Source organism: Salvelinus alpinus, chromosome 2, assembly GCF_045679555.1.
Source record: "Salvelinus alpinus chromosome 2, SLU_Salpinus.1, whole genome shotgun sequence".
NCBI lineage: Eukaryota > Metazoa > Chordata > Actinopteri > Salmoniformes > Salmonidae > Salvelinus > Salvelinus alpinus.
In genome coordinates this window covers 103,943,250-103,970,001 of record NC_092087.1, presented here as the reverse complement: position 1 = coordinate 103,970,001, position 26,752 = coordinate 103,943,250, and the positions used below count along the sequence as shown (strand labels likewise).

The window sequence follows — 26,752 nt, the reverse complement described above, 5'->3', positions numbered from 1 at the left end:
AATCACAGATTGCCCCTTTAACAATTCCAACAGTACTGAACAACACATTAGTTCAACAAGTGCAGAGTTTGTGCCCCTGTTTTTATGACACAACTCACTGGTGTTAATCTTCCTCTCCTCTTCCTCTTTCACTCCCTAAATGTCTTCCCCCTTCTCCTTTATTGAGATGTCCTCCTCTTCCTCTCCAAAAGGTTATTCCTCTTCTTTCACTATAACATCCTCCTCTTCTTCTTTCAATGTGATAGCGTCATCTTCCTCCTTTTTCATTCTGAAAGCTTCTATCTCCTCCTCTTTCACTGTTACAGCCTCTATCTCCTCTTCCTCTTTCACTCCAAAAGGTTATTCCTTTCACTATAACATCCTCCTCTTCTTTCAATGTGACAGCCTCCTCTTCCTCCTTGTTCATTCTGAAAGCTTCCTCTCCTTTCAATATTCGGTAGCACTTCATTTGAATGTCTGTTTTAGTCCAGTGCAATTACATATGTAATTACACTGTAACAAATATTGTAATAAATTACAATAATTCGTAGTTACGCTGTAATAGTAACATCTAACTGGTGGTAATTGCTGTCTGTAATTACAGGGGTGTAACAATGAATGATTGTTACTATGCTTATTACGAATGTTAAGTGGTAATTGCTGTCTGTAATTACAGGGGTGTAACAATGAATGATTGTTACTATGCTTATTACGAATGTTAAGTGGTAATTGCTGTCTGTAATTACAGGGGTGTAACAATGAATGCTTGTTACTATGCTTATTACGAATGTTAAGTGGTAATTGCTGTCTGTAATTACAGGGGTGTAACAATGAATGCTTGTTACTATGCTTATTACGAATGTTAAAGTTTCCACTAGCATCCCAACGCACCATCTTTTTGGCCAATGCACGTTGTAACTACGTTGTAATTATCTGATCAATACATGGAGTTTTTGCCACCAAGGATTGTGACACGTCTTCAACGGTCACATGGGACAGGAATGATGGAATGGCGATTTTCACAAAGTAATTGACAGACTCTGGCATGTTACATTCCAAGAGCAATTGGATTCTCAACGTGCACCACTTGGGGACCCGAGGACCGAGTTTGGGAAACGCTGGGCTGAAGATCAAATACCAACAGGGAGCCACTATGACGCGCTCACACGTTGGCAGTACCCGCGTTCAACCACTAGATGGCCTCCGTGCTCCACGGTAAAGTTTTCCCCTCTGCATGAGTCTCTCAGCAGCACTGCAATAGGGGACTTAGAAAGTCAGTTGGCATGCAATGTTTTTCTTCGTAGTGACAACTCTCCATGCCAACACTATTATTGGGACTCTTTTCCCTATATCACTGCTATCACTCATTACTGCTAGTGTATTTTCCCCTCCTTTGTAAAACCTTTGTTCTACTATAGGCATACCTACTATACATCTGTAGAAATGGAACAATTGTGCCTTTGACGGAAATGTGGGAGGTGGCTCTTAATTAAGAGCCTTTGGGGGATTTTGGAGATCAGGTCATCGTTTAAGCGCGCTCTCCGCGAATACGGCGGGCCAGCTGAATGTCCTTGGGCATGATGGTCACCCTGTTGGCGTGGATGGCGCACGGGTTGGTGTCCTCGAACAGGCCGACCAGGTAGGCGTCGCTAGCCTCCTGCAGGGCCATCACGGCAGAACTCTGGAAGCGCAGGGCGGTCTTGAAGTCCTGGGCAATTTCTCTCACCAGGCGCTGGAGCCACGGTGCCGGGCCAGTAACCGTGAGGCTTCTTCACGTCGCCGGTGGCCGGGGCGCTCTTGCGCGCAGCCCTGGTAGCGAACTGCTTCCTGGGTGCTTTGTCACTGCGGTTTACTTGGAGCGGTTTACTTGGTTCTGGCCATGGCGCTTCCTTCTTTCACAGTCGAAGTATAGCCTCCAAATGCCTATGTGAAGTTTATAAAGCCAGCAGCGGCGTCTGCTGATTGGACACCATCTCTGCACCACCCTGATTGGCTCGTTGCGGAGGCCTCCTCCGCCGGTCACTGGACGGGAGGCCCGGCCTCTCCGTGCCGCCCCAAAATGCAACCCCCAACTTTGCAATAAAGGGCTCTGGAGTCTGATGCCCAAATCCCAACGGAAAAAACGGATTCACAAAAGGTTCACATCATAAAATACTTTAAATTGTTAAATCATTTAACAGTGCGTTTGACAATGGGTCAATTACTTTAACCATCAAATAAATATTTTTAAACACATTATTAATGAAAAGTTATGTTTAAAATTGTGAGCTAGTCATTCATGCTCGCCAAAATGTAAGTCTGTGAAGCTTGGTTGAATAACGGAACTTAAAAGATGAAGTGTTACCTAATATTCGCCTGATATTAAAATGGGGTCGCTAGAGAATTTCCAAAATCCAGAGAATAAAATAAATCTATATATATATATATATATATATATAAAAAAAAATAAGATATTATAATATATATCTCAAAATCATTGTAATGTGGTTAACCTTAATCTAAATGAAATTGATTCAAATCTAAAAGATCCAACCAGAGAGCCCTTAGATCAAAGGGAAAAGGCCTGACCGGTGCACTTGAATCATTCTCACTGAGTGACTAGGCCCACTACGCTATGAAACCACACACTATTGAATCATTCTCACTGTGAATGACTAGAAACCACACACTATTGAATCATTCCCACTGTGAATGACTAGGCCTGCTACACTATGAAACTACATACTATTGAATCATTCTCACTGTGAATGACTAGGCCCACTACGCTATGAAACCACACACTATTGAATCATTCTCACTGTGAATGACTAGGCCTGCTACGCTATGAAACCACACACTACTGAATCATTCTCACTGTGAATGACTAGGCCCTACTACACTATGAAACCACACACTATTGAATCATTCTCACTGTGAATGACTAGACCCACTACACTATGAAACCACACACTATTGAATCATTCTCACTGTGAATGACTAGAAACTACACACTATTGAATCATTCTCACTGTGAATGACTAGGCCCACTACGCTATGAAACCACACACTATTGAATCATTCTCACTGTGAATGACTAGACCTACTACACTATGAAACTACACACTATTGAATCATTCTCACTGTGAATGACTAGAAACTACAGACTATTGAATCATTCTCACTGTGAATGACTAGGCCCACTACGCTATGAAACCACACACTATTGAATCATTCTCACTGTGAATGACTAGGCCCACTACACTATGAAACCACACACTACTGAATCATTCTCACTGTGAATGACTAGAAACTACACACTATTGCATCATTCTCACTGTGAATGACTAGAAACCACACACTATTGCATCATTCTCACGGTGAATGACTAGGCCCACTACACTATGAAACTACACACTACTGAATCATTCTCACTGTGAATGACTAGAAACTACACACTATTGCATCATTCTCACTGTGAATGACTAGGCCCACTACACTATGAAACCACACACTATTGAATCATTCTCACTGTGAATGACTAGGCCCTACTACACTATGAAACTACACACTACTGAATCATTCTCACTGTGAATGACTAGAAACTACACACTATTGCATCATTCTCACTGTGAATGACTAGGCCCACTACACTATGAAACCACACACTATTGCATCATTCTCACGGTGAATGACTAGGCCCACTACACTATGAAACCACACACTATTGAATCATTCTCACTGTGAATGACTAGAAACTACACACTATTGAATCATTCTCACTGTGAATGACTAGGCCCTACTACACTACTGAATCATTCTCACTGTGAATGACTAGGCCATACTACACTACTGAATCATTCTCACTGTGAATGACTAGGCCCTACTACACTACTGAATCATTCTCACTGTGAATGACTAGGCCCCACTACGCTATGAAACCACACACTATTGCAGAGACTGTGATATTATCGGCCGCAATTAATATGGTGAAAACAATGTGTGGGGAGGCAGAGGCCCAGAAACTCACATCAATACTTTTAGCAGAGAACACTGGTAAACAAATCATTAATGTTATCGCTAGCAATCAAGAGGAAACTGACTGAACGAGTCAAAAGCTCCCCAGTTTACGCTCTCCAAATGGACGTTAGCTGTCAAGAGGAAACTGACTGAACGAGTCAAAAGCTCCCCAGTTTACGCTCTCCAAATGGACGTTAGCTGTCAAGAGGAAACTGACTGAACGAGTCAAAAGCTCCCCAGTTTACGCTCTCCAAATGGACGTTAGCTGTCAAGAGGAAACTGACTGAACGAGTCAAAAGCTCCCCAGTTTACGCTCTCCAAATGGACGTTAGCTGTCAAGAGGAAACTGACTGAACGAGTCAAAAACTCCCCAGTTTACGCTCTCCAAATGGACGTTAGCTGTCAAGAGGAAACTGACTGAACGAGTCAAAAACTCCCCAGTTTACGCTCTCCAAATGGACGTCAGCTGTCAAGGCCGAGATGCCCATGCGTTGACTTTTCTGTTCCCTGTACATGTCGGGGGGTTCTATTTGCGAGGACATATTGTTCTGTCTCACGATTCCCAAGCATGAAACGGGACACAGGGGATGTTCAGTGTGCTGAGTGGCTATATTGATGGGGAAAAAAACCAGATTCCCCATAGGGATCGAATGGTGGACTTTTGCACAAATAGGGGCTTCATCTATAGAGGGATGGTGGGCAGGCCTCTGCACTCTAGTTATTAATGTTTCTCCTTCTGCCATATGGACGCACTGTACGATACACAGAGAGTAACTGGCGGGGGAAAAGAGCTGAGCACAGAACAACTGAGATACACTGCAGCAGGTAACTTCCATTGTAAACTACATTAAAGCACATCCACTGAGCACGCGCGCCTGTTTCGCGAAACTACGTGGAGATACGGCCCAGAGTCGTCCGGGTTTGGCAGGTGTAGGCCGTCATTATAAATAAGAATTTGTTCTTAACTGACTTGCCTAGTTAAATGAAAAAACAAAATCTAACATGCTCGTGTTCCTAGCTCCAACAGTGATATCAAACATGTTTTGTGTTCCGAGCTCCAACAGTGATATCTAACATGTTTTGTGTTCCGAGCTCCAACAGTGATATCTAACTTGTATTTGTATTCCTGGCTCTAACAGTGATATCTAACATGTTTTGTATTCCTGGCTCCAACAGTGATATCTAACATGCTTTGTGTTCCGAGCTCCAACAGTGATATCTAACTTGTATTTTTTTATTCCTGGCTCTAACAGTGATATCTAACATGTTTTGTATTCCTGGCTCCAACAGTGATATCTAACATGTCTTGTGTTCCGAGCTCCAACAGTGATATCTACCATGTTTTGTATTCCTGGCTCCAACAGTGATATCTAACATGCTTTGTGTTCCGAGCTCCAACAGTGATATCTAACTTGTATTTGTATTCCTGGCTCTAACAGTGATATCTAACATGTTTTGTATTCCTGGCTCCAACAGTGATATCTAATATGCTTTGTGTTCCGAGCTCCAACAGTGATATCTAACTTGTATTTGTATTCCTGGCTCCAACAGTGATATCTAACATGCTTTGTGTTCCGAGCTCCAACAGTGATATCTAACTTGTATTTGTATTCCTGGCTCTAACAGTGATATCTAACATGTTTTGTATTCCTGGCTCCAACAGTGATATCTAACATGTCTTGTATTCCTGGCTCCAACAGTGATATCTAACATGTTTTGTATTCCTGGCTCCAACAGTGATATCTAATATGCTTTGTGTTCATAGCTCCAACAGTGATATCTAACATGCTTTGTGTTCCTAGCTCCAACAGTGATATCTAACATGTCTTGTATTCCTGGCTCCAACAGTGATATCTAACATGTTTTGTATTCCTAGCTCCAACAGTGATATCTAACATGTCTTGTGTTCCGAGCTCCAACAGTGATATCTAACATGTTTTGTATTCCTGGCTCCAACAGTGATATCTAATATGCTTTGTATTCCTGGCTCCAACAGTGATATCTAACATGTCTTGTATTCCTGGCTCCAACAGTGATATCTAACATGTTGTGTTCCTAAGAAGTCAGATCCACTCCATATACTATTAGGACCTGGCCTGGAGCAGCCAGGTTGACGTCATGACCAGGGTCCCTGTAACCAAAGCAGACCTACTGGGCAGCTACATCGGCTACGTATCAAATCACATTTTATTGGTCACATACAAATTTTTTAGCAGATGTTATTGGTCCATACACATTTTAAGCAGATGTTATTGGTCCATACACATTTTTAGCAGATGTTATTGGTCCATACACATTTTGTAGCAGATGTTATTGGTCCATACACATTTTGTAGCAGATGTTATTGGTCCATACACATTTTGTAGCAGATGTTATTGGTCCATACACATTTTAAGCAGATGTTATTGGTCCATACACATTTTGTAGCAGATGTTATTGGTCCATACACATTTTAAGCAGATGTTATTGGTCCATACACATTTTGTAGCAGATGTTATTGGTCCATACACATTTTGTAGCAGATGTTATTGGTCCATACACATTTTGTAGCAGATGTTATCGCGGGTCTAGTGAAATGCTTGTGTTCCTAGCTCGAAACAGTAGTATCTAACAATTCACAACAATATACACAAATCTAAAAGTTAAAAAAATGTAATTAAGAAATATATAAATATCAGGACGAGTAATGTCAGAGTGGCATTGACTAAAATACAGTGGAATAAAATACAGAATATATACATATGAGATGAGTAAAGCAGTATGTAAACATTATTCAAGAGACCAGTGTAAGACCAGTTCTGGAGTATGCTGTCACTGCCTGTCACCCTGGCATACCATGATCACATCCTGACCTCACTCAAACCCTGACCGTTCAGTTGGAGAGTGTCCAGAAGAGAGCCCTGCAGCAGAATCATTCTAGGCCGGTTGTAACTGTACACCAGCTACCATGAAGCACTCATGTCAGAACAGGAGCAGATCTGCCTGACATTTGTTAAATCCCCGAAAAACTCCTAGTTTACAGACTGGCTCCCTCCAACCAGAGAGTAAACTGAACACTCTCTCTCTCCGTGACAACAAACAGCCCGCTATCAGAACTCCCAGTTTACAGACTGACTCCCTCCAACCAGAGAGTAAACTGAACACTCTCTGTCTCCATGACACCAAACAGGCCGCTATCAGACTCTCCTGTTCCGTACTTCACTAAAAACCGGATCGATTAAAATGGCACCCAGCACAGAGCCCAGAGCCTTAGACATGCCTTCCTGAGAACTCTAAAGGTGGACTGTATTTTCTCAAGCTGCCAACCAAAAAACCTTGTTTTGTATTAAAAAGTGTTTTGCTAGTTTAGGATGTTACTATTTGATAATTATATATGATTGACGTTATGATTGTAGATTTGTGTACAATTCAGTCTATGACTGAGAAAGAAAGGAGCTGCTACTACTACTACTACTGCTACTACCACTACTACTACTGCTACTACTACTACTACTACTACTACCACAGTTACTGCTACTACAGCTACCACTACTAGAATTCAGTCAATGACTGTGAAAGAAAGGAAAAACTACTACTACCACAGTTACTACTACTACTACAGTTACTGCTACTACTACTACTACTACTACTGCTACTACCACAGTTACTGCTATTACAGCTACTCCTACCTCAATTCAGTCTATGACTGTGAGAAAGAAAATAAACTACTACTACGCAACATAAGTGGTTTTATCCACATTTCAGCCTCATGGCGTCAATTCATCAATATTCAGACTATAGGCCTATAAAACTAAGTCTGTAATAGTAATTTAAAAAATGGTACTTTGTCATATATTACCGTAAAATGTAGTCTGAAGATGGGGGAAACGTGGTGGAAGAACCTTGACCATTTGAAATTCAAGAAAGCCATTTTGTGTGACTACTACTGTATACACCACCTGGAAAAAACACATACATTTAAAATGTAACTGAATATTACCATACGTTGTTCCAAGTTTGAGATCAGGTCCTCATATAACAATGCTTAACTATGTATAAAAAGGCCATTGAAGCATACCTAAAGTAATGTATATGATATTTTCTAGATCAGTAAAAATACTACGCAAAATGCCATTCTAAATGTGTCACTGTAAATCAAATCAAGTTTATTTTATAAAGCCCTTCGTACATCAGCTAATATCTCGAAGTGCTGTACAGAAACCCAGCCTAAAACCCCAAACAGCAAGCAATGCAGGTGTAGAAGCACTGTAGGTATGACCCTCTTGACTTCTCAACCGCCTGGTAGAGCTCTGTAACTTGAATGGAAAAATATTATTGGAAGTTCTTATTTCAGTTGGTAGTAATAGGAATTTAATGTTAAATAATATTGTTTTAATGTTTCATTTTAATGGGTTTTTCAAGAAGAAACAGAGTGTAACATTTTTGTTGTTGTTGTTGTTGAGTTATACTTTCTACAATTTGATTTAATGTGGCATAAACAACATTTTCAGTCAAAAATATGAGACAAGGGCGGGAGCACTGTGTGTGTTCTCTCATGAAGACTAAGTGCATGTGACGTGAAATATGTCTTTCCACACTGGGAGCAGTGGTAAGGCATCTTCCCTGTGTGTGTTACCTCGTGGTCTGTCAGGTGCCTAAACTGGGTAAATATCATTCCACACTGGGAGCAGCGGAAAAGTTTTCCCCCTGTATGGCATTTCTCATGCACTTTCAGGTTCCCTAAATTCTTAAAAGTCTTTTCACAATGAGAACAGTGGAAAAGCCTCTTTACTTCTGTGTGAGTTCTTTCATGTGATTCCAGGTTCCCTAACTGGATGAATCTCTTTCCGCACTGAGAGCAGTGATAAGGCTTCTCCCCTGTGTGTATTTTCGTATGTGCTTTCAAGCTCCCTGAATGGGTGAATCTCTTTCCACACAGGGAGCAGTGGTACGGCTTCTCTCCTGTATGTGTCCTCCCGTGCGTTTTCAGGTTCCCTAAATGGTTAAAACTCTTTCCACACTGGGAGCAGTGGTGTAGTCCAGCTGGTTTGGACGTCGCTGGGTCTGGATCCCCTGAAGGACTCTTACCGCTGTCAACGTGAGAGTCTGATCTCTCTCCTGCCAAAGACAGTGTTTAGTTAGACAGACATGTTCGAAGTCCACATGATGAAACTTCCTATTAAGTCTTTGTATGAGGTTTAATATAGATCCCTCAGAGCAGAGTGGCTGTAGAGAACTGTAGGCTAATAAAAATCCTATTGAACTTTACAAGTTGTTGTGCTGTTATATGACATCCTAATCGGATCTAGATTTATGACTTCCTTATTTCAGCTAGACATCCTTATTGATCAAAATGACATCCAAATCTGATCTAATTCTTAGGGGTTGTAAGTGAATTTATCCAAATCTGATCTAGCTCTATAACATCCTTACTGAGCTCCACATCCACATCTGATATGGGGTTAGCAGGGCATCGACGGAATGTGGATGTCAGATTAAATTAAGTTGGTTTCAATTATTGACTAAGACTTTGGAAGGAAATCCAAATTCACTATTATGACATCAAAATTGGTAAATAAACAGAAACAGTTTAAATAGAATATTGATGTATTATTTTTGATATTATTTTGCTTTTAACTCAGCTAGGTGAACCGGACGAGTGTGCTCACACATGCCCTTAGGGATAGGCCCCCTTTTTTCTCCACTTCCTGCCTGAATGACGTGCCCAAAGTAAACTGACTGTAGCTCAGGTCCTGAAACCAGGATATGCAAATAATTGGTACCATTGGAAAGAAAACACTTTGAAGTTTGTACTGTTTTTAGGGGGGGAGACCATCCTCTTACACGGAACCCAAACCGGCTGCGCGCGTGCGCCATCGTGCATAAATGTATTTTGTCCCCCCACACCAAACGCGATCACGACACGCAGGTTAAAATATCAAAACAAACTCTGAGCCAATGACATTAATTTGGGGACAGGTCGAAAAGCATTAAACATGTATGGCAATTTAGCTAGTTAGCTTGCTAGCTAATTTGTCCTGGGATATAAACATTGAGTTGTTATTTTACCTGAAATGCACAAGGTCCTCTACTCCGACAATTAATCCACACATAAACGGCCAACCGAATCGTTTCGAGTCATCTCTCCTCCTTCCAGGCTTTTAATCTTTGAACTTACAGTGAGGGAAAAAAGTATTTGATCCCCTGCTGATTTTGTACATTTGCCCACTGACAAAGAAATGATCAGTCTATAATTTTAATGGTAGGTTTATTTGAACAGTGAGAGACAGAATATCAACAAAAAAATCCAGAAAAACGCATGTCAAAAATGTTATGAATTGATTTGCATTTTAATGAGGGAAATAAGTATTTGACCCCTCTGCAAAACATGACTTAGTACTTGGTGGCAAAACCCTTGTTGGCAATCACAGAGGTCAGACGTTTCTTGTAGTTGGCCACCAGGTTTGCACACATCTCAGGAGGGATTTTGTCCCACTCCTCTTTGCAGATCTTCTTCAAGTCATTAAGGTTTCGAGGCTGACGTTTGGCAACTCGAACCTTCAGCTCCCTCCACAGATTTTCTATGGGATTAAGGTCTGGAGACTGGCTAGGCCACTCCAGGACCTTAATGTGCTTCTTCTTGAGCCACTCCTTTGTTGCCTTGGCCGTGTGTTTTGGGTCATTGTCATGCTGGAATACCCATCCACGACCCATTTTCAATACCCTGGCTGAGGGAAGGAGGTTTTCACCCAAGATTTGACGGTACATGGCCCCGTCCATCGTCCCTTTGATGCGGTGAAGTTGTCCTGTCCCTTTAGCAGAAAAACACCCCCAAAGCATAATGTTTCCACCTCCATGTTTGACGGTGGGGATGGTTTCTTGGGGTCATAGGCAGCATTCCTCCTCCTCCAAACACGGCAAGTTGGGTTGATGCCAAAGAACTCCATTTTGGTCTCATCTGACCACAACACGTTCACCCAGTTGTCCTCTGAATCATTCAGATGTTCATTGGCAAACTTCAGACGGGCATGTATATGTGCTTTCTTGAGCAGGGGGACCTTGCGGGCGCTGCAGGATTTCAGTCCTTCACGGCATAGTGTGTTACCAATTGTTTTCTTGATGACAATGGTCCCAGCTGCCTTGAGATCATTGACAAGATCCTCCTGTGTAGTTCTGGGCTGATTCCTCACCGTTCTCATGATCATTGCAACTCCACGAGGTGAGATCTTGCATGGAGCCCCAGGCTGAGGGAGATTGACAGTTCTTTTGTGTTTCTTCCATTTGCGAATAATCACAGAAACTGTTGTCACCTTCTCACCAAGCTGCTTGGCGGTGGTCTTGTAGCCCATTCCAGCCTTGTGTAGGTCTACAATCTTGTCCCTGACATCCTTGGAGAGCTCTTTGGTCTTGGCCATGGTGGAGAGTTTGGAATCTGATTGATTGATTGCTTCTGTGGACAGGTATCTTTTATACAGGTAAGAAACTGAGATTAGGAGCACTCCCTTTAAGAGTGTGCTCCTAATCTCCGTTCGTTACCTGTATGAAAGACACCTGGGAGCCAGAAATCTTTTTGATTGAGAAGGGGTCAAATACTTATTTCCCTCATTAAAATGCAAATCAATTTATAACATTTTTGACATGCATTTTTCTTAATATTTTTGTTGTTATTCTGTCTCTCACTGTTCAAATAAACCTACCATTAAAATTATAGACTGATAATTTCTTTGTCAGTGGGCAAACGTACAAAATCAGCAGGGGATCAAATACTTTTTTCCCTCACTGTATATGGTGATCCATCTACACTTTCATATTACCACGACAACCGGCAAAACATTTCATCTTTCAATCACCCACGTGGGTATAACCAATGAGGAGATGGCACGTGGGTACCTGCTTCTATAAACCAATGAGGAGATGGGAGAGGCAGGACTTGCAGCGTGATCAGCATCAGAAATAGGAACGACTTCTATTTTAGCCCTTGGCAATGCAGACGCTCGTTGGCGCGCGCGAGCAGTGTGGGTGCAACAATAGAATAACATGGATTTCTAAATTTATTTTGCGACGCTCGCGCACGTGACGTGTCCGGTCTGGTCAGCATGTTAGAAATGCAAGAGAAAGGTCATATTGTAAAATAGCTCCCTGATGCAATTCCTATGGCTTCCACAGTGTGTCAGCAGTACATCCTGTACAAAAACAAACTCACTTCCTTGACAACTTCCTTGACAACAGCTCTGCACTGCTCCACGGAGCGCAACAAGTATGAATGCCCTGACTTCTGCAGAGGTATCACCGTAAATGCTGCATGGTCAATGCAGACGTCGGATTAACTATGCAGCGCCCAGACGCACAATTCACCTCTCTCACGCCAATTTGACAGTATTTCTGATTGGCTTAACGCACCACCACTATTGACCTGTGGAGCTTCTCAATGTAATGTTTTCTTCACCTAAAACAGCAAGCAAACAAAGTCTGTTTTTACATCCATTGAGAATGACAATAGTTCCTCAATGTATATGAAAAATCTTTCCAGCTCTCTCTCCCTTTCGATTAACCACTCAGCGTGAAAGGGAAAAATGTCATGCTCTGATCCAGTGGAAACGTCATAAAACAGGCCGAACTTCACTTGGACTGAAATAGGTTCCGGTACTCATTTTGGGTGCTGGTACTGTTTATATTTAGGTGCAGGAGCTCCACTATACTTCTGAGCTGATATTCTATTAGAGGAAGACTTGAGGTGTCGCTACTAGGGACACCTTCCGGAGACACCTGAAACCCCACCTCTTTAAGGAATACCTAGGATAGGATAAAGTAATCCTTCTAACCCCCCCCCCCCCCCCCCCCCGTAAAAGAGTTAGATGCACTATTGTAAAGTGGTTGTTCCACTGGATATCATAAGGTGAATGCACCAATTTGTAAGTCGCTCTGGATAAGAGCGTCTGCTAAATGACTTAAATGTAAATGTAAATGCTACTCAGCTCCAGTGAGCTCCTGCCCAAGTCAAGCACTGCTTCTTATCCCTTGCGCAAATAGCCTACAGCTGTGTCGGTCCTGAGCTCACTGGTGCGGGGAAACTGAGGATCCAGAATATTTTACAAGTTTAAGTTTGCTAGCACAAGCTTCGGGCCAGACCCATGTTAATAGCTGATACAATGTTTCAAGTTGGTTGCAGACAGGCCATGCATAGTCAATGTGATTTATAGGATATTTTTATATATTTTTAAATCAGGATATTTTCTACCTGCAGGCTGCAATGTTTTTATTTGTTGGCTTTTTGTAGGTTATTTTTACATAGCTGGAAACAGAAGGTACTTTTTAGGTTTTTATCATTATCATTTAGAGTGAATTTTGATTAACAACATGACAATGATTTTGAGATATGAAGACGTTTATTATAAATGAAATAAAAATGTTCCATGCAAATGTGCATATGAAAACCATAACTGGCACGCAGATCAGTAGAAATAGTAAGATAAATTGGCATTTCACATGAGGAAGGCAGAATGGTGTCTATATATGGAAAAATACACGTTAAAAAAATTAATCGACCAAGATTTGTATTAGTCAGGGACAGCCCTATTGGGAACAGATACCAATGGGAAGATCTATTTTATTTGTTCAAAATAAACTACAGCACTTACTTTGATGAGTCAAATCTGATCCTTTCTTCTCTTCTCCGCCTCTCACAGTTCCACTCAGCCCTGTTGTTTTCCTGCAGTCCACCAGCAGCACAGACAACCTCTTCATACCCAGCAGTAAGGTGCTACCCGGACAGGCACGACATGTGGACTCTGGAAAGGTGGAAGGGGGCAGGCTAGCGTTGTCCTGGTAACCATGAAGAGGGGACACAGACACATATCATTATGGATGCTGATGTCACTGTTGTCATAAAGTGCTTTACAGAAACCCAGCCCAGACCCCGATAGAGCAAGCTGTATGCTAGACCAGACCAACCTCTATCATCTGGTGTTCTGATCTGGAGAGACTCTCCTCTTCCTCGTCAGCATCAGGATGTTGTTGAGGCTCCCCAGAGGATCCAGGATAGTCACATCTCTCTCCTGTGTGAACGAGAACATCAAAACAGATGGTAAACGTATAACTTTTTATTGCAATCATAGATGGTAGGGAAATTCGATTTGATTGGTCCTCAACTCACAGCTCAGACACAACACTTGAGTCAGGATAAAGTTGGGTTAGCCTGCCCCCTGATTGGTCCTCAACTAGCCTCCCCCGGAGCAGGTTAGAGATGAAGGATTTGTTGCCATATAAACTTCCATGGTTAAGAGGTAAGAGACCTTCCACAGTTATCTTGAGTTGAATTCAGTGAGTTGAATTCAGAATTGACCAAAGTGAGCTCACTAATTCCTCTATCCCACTACATAGTATACACCCTCAGAGTTAAACAGGCTGTTGGGTTCTGATGGGAAATGAAAGTTGAGCAGGTGTTCCTATTGTTTTGTACACTCAGTATATATTGGGTTCAGATGGGGTATGACTGTTGAACTAAGGTCGTTGGGCATTTAGAAGTTATATTCTTCCAGAATCAATGGCTACAACTCTCTCTTATGTGTCATCAGTTTCTTGGACTTCTCCTCTGCTTTTAAACGTGAAGTTGTGGACTGGTTCCGGGTGACATTTGTGGCTGTTTCCACTCTCTCAGCAGAGCTGACTTCAACTGGCAGGTTTCACACCCCACGTTTACATAGGGAGTAACGTGTCACATTTTCTGGCCTATCCAGAAAAATTATAAATGTTCTCTTCCTCTGAGAAAGTGAGCCCAGCTTGGGAGACAGCACCCAGTGTGGAAAGATGTTCACCCGCTGACTAAACTAAATTCATTTAGATGTAAATGGACAATGAAGTATAAATCATTTTAAAGTTTAAAAAATGCATGTACCAATCGCAGATTGCCCCTTTAACAATTCCTCCAGTACTGAACAACATATTCGAGTGTAGAACTTCAGTAGAATGCCCCTTTAAAACCACAAATTAATTCAACAACTGCAGAGTTGTTTTTAGACAGTACTCACTGGTGTTAATCAGATCTTCTGTCTCCTCCTCTTTCACTCCCAGAACGTCTTCTACCTTCTCTTTTATTGAGACAGCCTCGTCTTCCTCCCAAAACGGTTCGTCTTTCACTCTAACAGCCTCATCTTCCTCCTTTTTCATTCTGAAAGCTTCTACCTCCTCTTCCACGGTGACAGCCTGTATCCCCTCTTCTACTCCTAAAGGCCCATTCTCTTCTTTCACTATAACATCCTCCTCTTCTTTCAATGTGATAGCCTCCTCTTCCTCCTTTTTCATTCTGAAAGCTTCTACCTCCTCTTTTTCCACTGTGACAGCCGTTACTCCCTCCACTCCAAAATGCTCCTCCTCTTCTTTCAATGTGATAGCCTCCTCTTCCTCCTTTTTCATTCTGAAAGCTTCTTCCTCTCCTTTCACTGTAATAACCTCCTCTTTTACGACAATGTTCAGTCCCAGAGCTTCTTTCTGCGTCCAGCAGACCTCATCTTCTTTAGCAGGGGAGAAGTAGCTTAGTGAGCTCATGGTCGGGGATATTAGTTAGCTAGCTAGCATTAGCTGGTTAGCATTAGCATGCCGGGCTCAGTATCAATCTTAACAAGTTAACACATTTAACATGCAAATAACGTTACAATTAAGCAGTTGATACGTTAACATAATTGTGTTTAAAACACTGAGACTAATATACACAAGAATGGTCTAAAGAGTTGCAATATTTTGGCTTTATGTTGCCTAGCAAGCTATCGAGGTGGATGAATAAGTAGCCGTGTTGCTCTTCTTAGCATCCCGTCCACTAGATTATACGTCACGTAAGAATTACTCACTTGGCCATCTGCTGTCTGAATTGGGTGACGCAAAGAGGATTCTGTCAAACAATGTCATAACAAATTATTTCAAATTAAGGTTTTACCACATTTCTTCTATATACACTATTACCCTCTGTGGAGTTTATAAAAGCCGGAATTAACCGTTTTTTATGGATGTCAATATCTTCACTCATATTGAAAGTGAATACGTTCATCGGTAGCGTGGCCGAGCGGTCTAAGGCGCTGGATTAAGGCTCCAGTCTCTTCGGAGGCGCGGGTTCGAATCCCGCCGCTGCCAGTAGTTTTTTGAGTGGCGCAGAGGTTGCATCTCAGTGCTAGACGCGTCACTACAGACCCTGGTTCGATTCCAAGCTGTATCACAAACGGCCGTGTTCGGAAGTTCCATAGGGCGGCTCACAATTGGCCCATGTTTGCGGTCATTGTAAATAAGAATTGTTCTTAATTTGCCTAGTTAAATACGAGGCTAATTTTTTTTAAATCTCTATCATCAGAACTGACAGCCATATTGCCCTCATTCCATCACAGCTGTTGATTCTCCAACCCTTTATCCATCAGAACTGTTCCATTACAGCTGTTGCTTCACCAAACCTTTTCTCCATTTCGTCCGCACTACTCGCCTCCATTTCCTAAACTAATGGATCCTCGTCGTAGATTTATGTCTCGAAGGTGAATGTTGATCTGCAGCTAATTCAAACCAGCCCACTGGGTACAGACGTCATTTCAACGTCGAGTTTTGATTTACATTTGGTTAAATTGTCAACTAAAGTGAATTCAACATGAAATCAACAAAACATTTCACCGTGTCATTGGATTTAAGTTGGGTAAAAATGCCTTATGTTAAAGGTTTTTGCAAATCCAATCAGTTTTCCAAGGTTGATCTAACGTCATCACATTTATTTGTATTCATGTTTTTGTTGTTGAAATGACAACAACACATTTTTCAGCAGGGGAGGCTTAAATACGCGTGACTGTTGCAAATGGACATCCTCGGAAAGTCGAATTCAAAGTCTTCAGCAATGCGTGGGCGAGTCAGTGCCACATTTTCATTTTTTGCCGACATCAAGACGTTATCCTGAAAAAATCTAGGCTATGTGGAAAATAACGTACAAAATGTCGTCTTCCCTTAAACAAAAAAAGATTGCCGTTTTGAAACTGCAGTAAAAGTGCAGTAACTGCAGTCGACTGTGGTATTTTGGACGCAGTAATTGCAGAATAGCTGCAGTGTACTACAAGGTTTATTTGATTGTACTAAATAAATGCGTTCTTTGGTTTCCATGACAATTAACTGTTTTCCTTCACTCCTATTGATAAAGACAATTTTATTAAAAGGCCTCTGTGCTGCATGTGTGAAGTGGCATCCTGTCATTAGCCCACAACATGTTTTGTTTGTATTTGCACAACAATGATTTGAATGTTAGTCTTTTTAAAATAAAACATATCTGATAAATAAAATAAAAAATTGTCTGTCATCTGCCTAGTTACTTTTACCCCTACCTGTACATATTACCTTAACTACCTCGTACCCCTGGACATTGACTCTGTACAGGTACTTCTTGTATATAACCTCCTTATTGTTATTTTGCGTTACTATTTCCTTTTTTTTCTTTTTTATTCATCATTGTTGGGAAAGGGCTCATTAGTAAGCATTTCAGGGTAAAGTCTACACCTGTTGGGAAAGGGCTCATTAGTAAGCATTTCAGGGTAAAGTCTACACCTGTTGCATTCGGTGTATGTGAGAAATACAATTTGATTTGATTTAAAATACAGTGCACATGGGGAAAATATTAACGTGAGCCAGAGTTCTACAGCAGGAAAAAAATCCTGCAACAACAGGAAATGTGAATTATTATGCTGATTATAATTCATTACACTTTTTTTGTAGGGATTGATGCATTTTACGTTAGGGCAAATTAAGTCTGAAATTTTAAGTGGAAATTACAAACTTTTGGAAGCCTTTTTAAACTGTGAATAAACTACAAGTTTGAATGTACTGCTGCACAGGAAGAGTGATAGAACTAAGATCCTACATCTGTACGCAATCTTTGCGAGAGGAAAAACACACTGGGAGCATTGGAAAGGTTTATCGCCTGTATGTGTTCTCTCATGTTGTTTCAGGTCCCCTAACTGGTTAAAACCTTTTCCACAGTGGGAGCAGTTGTGTCCTCTTGCTGGTTTGGACGTCTCTGGTTCCTCTGAGTCTGGTCTTTCTCCTGCCAAAGACAGAGTTTTTATTTAAAATCAGAGACCTGAATAAAACCTCCACAATTCTCTTGCTAGGAGGTTGAATCTAAATCAGATTCCAACTAGAATCTTGCTCTCATGGAATGTCATGTTTATAGGCTGAAAAGAGCTCTATAATAATAGATAATGCCATGTTTTTAGGCTGAACAGAGCTCTTTAATAATAGATAATGTCATGTTTACAGGCTGAGCAGAGCTCTATAATAATAGATAATGTCATGTTTACAGGCTGAGCAGAGCTCTATAATAATAGATCATGTCATGTTTATAGGCTGAGCAGAGCTCTATAATAATAGATAATGTCATGGTTACAGGCTGAGCAGAGCTCAATAATAATAGATAATGTCATGGTTACAGGCTGAGCAGAGCTCTATAATAATAGATAATGTCATGTTTTTAGGCTGAGCAGAGCTCTATAATAATAGATAATGAGGACTACAGTATTTCAATCAATGTCATAGGCTGCATTTGATCCATTGTTATTAATGTTTTGTTGGTGGCCCCACTCTTTGATGGTAAACATCTTGCACTGTGGCTTTAAAGGGATACTGTGAGATTCTGGTACCTCGTGTAGCACATTGACTCACCTGTGTGGAAGCACCTGCTTTCAATATAGACTGAACAAAAATATAAACGCAACATGTAACAATTTCAAAGATTGTGCTGATTTACAATTCATAGAAGGAAATCAGTCAATTTAAATAAATGTATTAGGCCCTAATCTATGGATTTCACCTGACTGGGCAGGGGTGCAACCATGGGTGGGCTTGGGAGGGCATAGGCCCACCCACTGGGGAGCCAGGCCCAGCCAATCAGAATGAGTTTTTCCCCACAAAAGGGCTTTATTACAGACAGAAATATTCCTCAGCAACGCACCCCCGCCCCCCATTCAGAAGTGGTGCTCCTAGTGGCCAGTGACTTTAATGCAGGCAAACTTAAATCTGTTTTACCTAATATCTACCAGCATGTCACATGTGCAACCAGAGGAAAAAGAACTCTGGACCACCTATACTCTACACAGAGACCTATACAAAGCTCTCCCTCGCCCTTCATTTGGCAAATCTGACCATAATTCTATTCTCCTGATTCCTGCTTACATGCAAAAACTAAAGCAGGAAGTACCAGTGACTCGCTCAATACGGAAGCGGTCAGATGACGCAGATGCTACACTACAGGACTGTTTTGCTAGCCCAGACTGGAATATGTTCCGGGATTCATCTAATGGCATTGAGGAGTACACCACCTCAGTCACCGGCTTCATCAATAAGTGCATCAACAAAGTAATCCCCGCAGTGACCTTGCGTACATATCCCAACCAGAAGCCATGGATTACAGGCAACATCTGAACCGAGCTAAAGGTTAGAGCTGCCTCTTTCAAGGAGCGGGACAAGTATTCCGGACGCTTATAAGAAATCCTGCTATTCCCTCAGACGAACCATCAAACAGGCAAAGCGTCAATACAGGATTAAGACTGAATCCTACTACACCGGCTCTGACGCTCGTCGGATGGGGCAGGGCTTGCAAGCTGCTACCCAATGACATGAGCCTACCAGACGAGCTAAATGCCTTTAATGCTCACTTCAAGGCAAGCAACACTGAAGCATGCATGAGAGCACCAGGTGTTCCGGACGACTGTGTGATCACGCTCTCCGTAGCCGATGTGAGCAAGACCTTTAAACAGGTCAACATTCACAAGGCCGCGGGGCCAGACGGATTACCAGGAAGTGTACTCAGCGCATGCGCGGACCACCTGGCAAGGGTTTTCACTGACATTTTCAACACCTCCCTGACCAAGTCTGTAATACCTACATGTTTCAAGCAGATCACCATTGTCCCTGTGCCCAAGAAAGGACGAGGAGGCATACAAAGGTATGCCAAATGGTATTGGTATGTTATGCAGATCACATTTACCATCTTCCACCCTAACCTCTTCATTGAATATCCCATAGGCCTCTTAACAGATGTTATTGCGAGTGTAGTGAAATGCTTGTAGTGTAGCGAAATGCTTTTGACGCGAGCCTTCTCTCAACCAGCTTCATGAGGTAGTCACCTGGAATGCATTTCAAATAACAGGTGTGCCTTGTTAAAAGATCCTTGGTGGAATTTATTTTCTTCTTAATGAATTTGAGCCAATCAGCTAACACACCTGACTCCAATAATCAACTAATCATGATCTTCAGTTAAAAATGCAATTAGCTTAGATCAGGTGTGTTTGCTGGGGATGGGGGGAAAAGTGTGACACCACTCAGGCCCTCGAGACTGGAGTTGCCCCGGCCTGTAATCTAGCAGAACAACCAAGCCCTACAGTAGGATACAACAGACCTTTAATCTTGTAGAACAACTAAGCCCTACAGTAGGATACAACAGACCTTTGATCTAGTAGAACAACCAAGCCCTACAGTAGGATACAACAGACCTTTGATCTAGTAGAACAACCAAGCCCTACAGTAGGATACAACAGACCTTTGATCTAGTAGAACAACCAAGCCCTACAGTAGGATACAACAGACCTTTGATCTAGTAGAACAACCAAGCCCTACAGTAGGACACAACAGACCTTTGATCTAGTAGAACAACCAAGCACTACAGTAGGATACAACAGACCTTTGATCTAGTAGAACAACCAAGCCCTACAGTAGGATACAACAGACCTTTGATCTAGAACAACCAAGCCCTACAGTAGGATACATCAGACCTTTGATCTAGTAAAACAACCAAGCCCTACAGTAGAATACATCAGACCTTTGATCTAGTAGAACAACCAAGCCCTACAGTAGGATACAACAGACCTTTGATCTAGTAGAACAACCAAGCCCTACAGTAGGATACATCAGACCTTTGATCTAGTAGAACAACCAAGCCCTACAGTAGGATACATCACTTTGACAGTACACTTTGATCTAGTGAGAAGTTTCAACCGAAGGCCCGTACATGTAGGCATACAACAGACTACTTCCTGGAGATCATAGTAGAACAACCAAGCCTCTGACAGTTGAGGACAGCAACAGACGCTTTGAGTCTGAGTGAGGAACAACCAAGCACTGACAGGGTAGAGATACAACTTTAGTCACCTTTAATCTGAGTGAGAAGCAACCAAGCCCTGACAGGGTTAAGAGAAGCTTTAGTCAACAGAAGCCTGAATGAGGAGCAGCCAGTGTGCATAACAATCACGATAACAAAAAAGGTTAAAAGCCATCACATTGAATGACTGGACCAGACTCTAATGTTTTGGACACAGGCTGCACCTTGCAATCGGTAGGCTACGTTTTACGTGTCTTTTAAGGCACTTTGACTCATAATTTAATCATTAGAACAATGATTGAACCTACACACAATTACACAATCAATACGGTCCTTATTCCATCTGCAGCCTATGGCTGCCTCAATTAATAATTCACTTTGCATATTTAAGAACTCGCTATGGTAACAAAGGAAATAAAGCCCCACAGTGGAGGTGTCATAGAGACTTACACGGTTATCAAAACGTCACACCAGGGTCACGCCTACACGAAACACAGTCCTTAATAAGGATCGGACCCCCTTTTTTTCAAACCCCCCTCCCAAAAATGACCCAAATCTAACTGCCGGTAGCTCAGGATCTGAAGCAAGGATATGCATATTCTTCATACCATTTGAAAGGAAACACTTTGAAGTTTGTGGAAATGTGAAATTAATATAGGGGACTATAACTCATTAGATCTGGTAAAAGATAACACAAAGAAAAAATTCATTTTTTTTGCATCATCTTTTAAATGCAAGAGAAAGGCCATAGTGTACTATTCCAGGTTAGGCACAATTTAGATTTTGGCCAATAGATGGCAGCAGTGTATGTGCAAAGTCTTAGACTGATTCAATGAACCATTGCATTTCTGTTCAAAATTTTGTATCAAGACTGCCCAAATGTGCCCAATTGGTTTATTAATTCATTTTCAAGTTTATAACTGTGCACTCTCATCAAACAATAGCATGGCATTATTTCACTGTAATAGCTACAGTAAATTGGACAGTGCAGTTAGATTAAAAATAATTGAAGCTTTCTGCCCATATCAGATGTGTCTATGTCCTGGGAAAGGTTCTTGTTACTTACAATCTCATGCTAATCACATTAGCCTACGCTAGCTCAACCGTCTAGAGGGGGGGGGGACACTGATCCCGTATAGGTTTAAAGTTCTTTAAAAATCCCCTATGGGAAAAATGAATGGTGGATAAACGATTGTGACATAAGCGTCCCGTCTACTAGATTATTACATTACAATGGCAGTATTGCCTGAAAGACACACATCGCCATCTGCTGACTGAAGTTGGCAACAAAGTATTTATTTTCAAACATAACATTTATTTTTCAAGTATTCTATTAAAGAATACAATTATTTGTAAAAGGACAAAGAGAATCATGTGTTTGTATTAGTATTTATTATGGATCCCCATTAGCTGCTGCCAGCTACTCTTCCTGGGGTCGAGCAAAATGAAGGCAGTTTAAACAATTTTAAAAACTTTACAATATATTCACAGATTTAACAACACACTATGTGCCCTCAGGCCCCTATTCCACCACTACCACATATCTACAGTACTAAATCCATGTGTATATAAGGTGTGTATGTTATCGTGTGTGTGTGTGTGTGTGTGTGTGTGTGTGTGTGTGTGTGTGTGTGTGTGTGTGTGTGTGTATGCATGTGTCTGAGCCAATGTTTGTGTTGCTTCACAGTTCCCCGCTGTTCCATAAGGTGTTTTTTGAAATGTAATTTTACTGCTTGCATCAGTTACTTGATGTGGAATAGAGTTCCATGTAGTCATGGCTCTATGTAGTACTGTGCGCCCCCCATAGTCTGTTCTGGACTTGGGGACTGTGAAGAGACCTCTTGTGGCATGTCTTGTGGGGTATGCATGGATGTCTGAGCTGTGTGCTAGTAGTTTAGACAGACAACTCGGTGCATTCAACCTCTCATAAATAAAAGTAGTGATGAAGTCAATCTCTCCTCCACTTCCAGCCAGGAGAGATTGACATGCATATTATTAATATTAGCTCTCTGTGTACATCCAAGGGCCAGCCATGCTGCCCTGTTCTGAGCCAATTGCAATTTTCCTATGCCCTTTTTTGTGGCACCTGACCACACGACTGAACAGTAGTCAAGGTGCGACAAGGCCTGTAGGACCTGCCTTGTTGATAGTGTTGTTAAGGCAGAGCATCACTTTATTATAGACAGACTTCTCCCCATCTTAGCTACTACTGCATCAATATGTTTTGACCATGACAGTTTACAATCTAGTGTTACTCCAAGCACTTTAGTCATCTCAACTTGCTAAATTTCCACATTATTTATTACAAGATTTTATTTTTATTTAATTTTTTTACCCCCTTTTCTCCCCAATTTTCGTGGTATCCAATTACTAGTAATTACTATCTTGTCTCATCGCTACAACTCCCGTACGGGCTCGGGACAGACGAAGGTCGAAAGCCTTGCGTCCTCCGAAACACAACCCAACCAAGCCGCACTGCTTCTTAACACACCGCGCCTCCAACCCGGAAGCCAGCCGCACCAATGTGTCGGAGGAAACACCGTGCACCCGGCTCCCTTGGTTAGCGCGCACTGCGCCCGGCCCGCCACAGGAGTTGCTGGTACACGATGAGACAAGGATATCCCTACCGGCCAAACCCCTAACCCGGACGACGCTAGGCCAATTGTGTGTCGTCCCACGGACCTCCCATTTATTACAAGATTTAGTTGAGGTTTAGGGTTTAGTGAGTGTTTTGTTCCAAATACAATACTTTTAGTTTTAGAAATATTTAGGGAAAACTTATTCCTTGCCACCCACTCTGAAACTAACTGCAGCTCTTTGTTGACTGTTGCAGTCATTTCAGTCGCTGTAGTAGCTGACGTGTATAGTGTTGAGTCATCCGCATACATAGACACTCTGACTTTACTCAAAGTCAGTGGCATGTCGTTAGTAAAAATTGAAAAAAGCAAGGGGCCTAAACAGCTACCCTGGGGAATTCCTGATTCTAACTGGATTATATTTGAGAGGCTTCCATTAAAGAACACCCTCTTTGTTCTGTTAGACAGGTAACTCTTTATCCACATTATAGCAGGGGGTGTAAAGCCACAACACAAGTTTTCTCAGCAGCAGACTATGATCGATAATGTCAAAAGCAGCATTGAAGTCTAACAAGACAGTCCCCTGTTGATCAGAACAGATGTGTAATGAGTGAGTATTTAAAACGAAGTTAACAAACATATCACAACATGCAGCTGGGTCTATACTGCTCCTACATGGTGTAACAACACATCATGTAGATGTATATAATGAACAGACTAGGTCTATACTGCTCCTACGTGGTGTAACAATACATCATGTAGATGTACACTACCAGTCAAAAGTTTGGACACATCTACTCATTCAAAGGGTTTTATATATTTTTACTATTTCCTACATTTTAGAATAATAGTGAAGACATCAAAACTATGAAATAACACATACGGAATCATGTAGTAACCAAAAAAAGTGTAAAACAAATCAAATTATATTTTATATTTGAGATTCTTCAAAGTAGCCACCCTTTACTGTTCCGCAGCCTACATCCTTATCTCCCGTGTGTATTCTCTCATGTCTTCTCATGTGACCTAACTGGTTAAAACTCTTTCCACACTGGGAGCAATGATGAGGCTTCTCTCCTGTGTGCGTCCTCTCATGTCTTCTCAGGTCCCCTAACCAAGCAAAACTCTTTTCACATTGGGAGCAGTGGTAGGGCTTCGCCCCTGTGTGTATTCTCTCATGCTGTTTCAGTTGTCCTTTCAGGTTAAAACTCTTTCCACACTGGGAGCAGTGATGAGGCTTATCTCCTGTGTGTGTCCTCTCATGTATATTCAGGCTCGCTAACAAGGAAAAACTCTTTCCACACTGGGAGCATTGGAAAGGTCTATCTCGCTTCTCTCCTGTGTGTATTCTCTCATGCTCTTTCAGGTATTCTTTCCGGTTAAAACTCTTTCCACACTGGGAGCAGGGATGAGGCTTCTCTCCTGTGTGTATTCTCTCATGTATTTTTAAGTTCCCTAACTGAATAAATATCTTTCCACACTGAGAGCAGTGATGAGGAGTATCTCTTGTGTGTGTCCTCATGTCTTTTCAGGCTCGCTAACAAGGAAAAACTCTTTCCACACAGGGAGCATTGGAAAGGTTTCTCTCCTGTGTGTATTCTCTCGTGTCGTTTCAGGTCCCCTAACTGGTTAAAACCCTTTCCACAGTGGGAGCAGTTGCGTCGTCTTGCTGGTTTGGACGTCTCTGGTTCCTCTGAGTCTGGTCTTTCTCCTGCCAAAGACAGAGTGTTTATTTAAATAGAGACCTGAATGAAACCTCCACAACTGTCTTGCTAGGAGGTTGAATCTAAATCAGATCCCTCAACCTGAGGCCAGTTTAAAAAAAATCTAATTTAAAAGGCTCTTGGTTAAATTTAAAATACAAGAGATGTAGAGTCTTTTAGTGGCAGACGTGACAAGATGTTTACCATCCAATTTTACTTAACGTTAACTGTAACATTGAATTATCAATTATATTAACCCATATTTTAAGATGACATAAAATGGACATCGTATGGTTAGAATATGGTCATCACACTGGATTAATGATATACTGAAAACATATCAAGCTCATTTAGATCGTCCTGTGTGTCATGACATCATAAACACATCTTGCTTTGATAATTCAACATTTCCTAAACAGCGCCAACGTTGGGCTACTGCAGCCTCACTCTACCCGTGATGTCAAAGCAATTTATGATAAGGTACGAAAATGAACTAAACGATTTGGTATCACTTTGATTATGTAAGATTAAATAAGTGTGCGTACAAACTGTTTGCTTGGAATAATTCGTAGCTGTCGTTTCTATCCGAGCATTAGAGAACATCCGACTCAGTTTCCCCTCACAGAAAACACGCGCTACCGTAAAGTGTTGTCACTTCGCGTAAGAAAATTCAAGTGGAAACAGAAGCGTGGCTTGGCAGCGTTTTACGAATGACGGCTCACTTGACCGCAGTCTTTAACACGACACATTAGTTCAATGGTTCAACAACTACAGAGTTTGTTCCACTGTTTTTAAAATAGTACTTACTGGTGTTAATCAGATCTCCAGTCTCCTCCAACGTGACAGTAATCTCCCCCTCCTCCTTCATTCCAAAAACTGCATCCTCCTCTTTCACTCTAAAAGCTTCTTCCTCTTCTTTCACTGTAACTTCTTCCTCTTTCACCGTAACAGCCTCACCCTCTACTTCTTGTTTAACTGTGACAGCCTCCTCTTCCTTCTCCTCTTTCACGAGAACTTCTGTCTCTGTCCAGCAGACCTCCTCTTCTTTAGCACGGGGGAAGTAGCTTGAACTCATGGTCGAGGATGTTAGCAAGTAAGCTAGTTACCATTAGCCTAGTGTTACTAAGCTAGATAGCTAATAACGTAAATAGTAAATTATATAGAGTAACTACGCAGACAATGTGTTTAAAACACTGAGGTTAATATGAACAAAAAATGGCCTAAAGAGCTTCAATGTTGTGGATTTGTGTTGGCAAGAACGCTACCGATGTGGATGAATTGTTGGTGTTGAAAAAACATCCCGTCCACAACATTATACATCACGCAAGAAACATCACCTGAAGGACTCACATCGCCTCCTGCTGACTGGAGTGGGTAACACAGTTGAACCAAAACAACATTCTGGAAAACAA

The 26,752-nt window shown here is 41.7% G+C and overlaps 1 protein-coding gene, 1 long non-coding RNA gene, 1 other non-coding gene and 1 pseudogene across 3 annotated transcripts in view; 1 reads left to right on the top strand and 3 right to left on the bottom strand.

Annotated features, from left to right (window-relative positions):
* Positions 1-411: 411 nt before the first annotated feature.
* Positions 412-4,517, bottom strand: LOC139542074 (histone H3, embryonic-like; annotated as a pseudogene).
* A 3,824-nt stretch (positions 4,518-8,341) lies between these two features.
* Positions 8,342-26,752, bottom strand: part of LOC139546584 (endothelial zinc finger protein induced by tumor necrosis factor alpha-like) — a 76,774-nt gene continuing 58,363 nt past the window's right edge. The window contains exon 4 of the mRNA XM_071355143.1: positions 8,342-9,072. Within this exon, the coding sequence (XP_071211244.1) occupies positions 8,462-9,072 (611 nt within the window). The 3' untranslated portion in view covers positions 8,342-8,461. The remainder of the gene's footprint in view (positions 9,073-26,752) is intronic.
* Positions 15,996-16,077, top strand: trnal-aag (transfer RNA leucine (anticodon AAG)). Its single transcript has one exon. It is a non-coding gene; the product is annotated as a tRNA-Leu (tRNA).
* Positions 22,654-26,666, bottom strand: LOC139547673 (uncharacterized). The gene is made up of 2 exons (XR_011669580.1): positions 26,148-26,666; positions 22,654-25,348 (listed from the first exon to the last, which is right to left on the bottom strand). It is a non-coding gene; the product is annotated as an uncharacterized lncRNA (long non-coding RNA).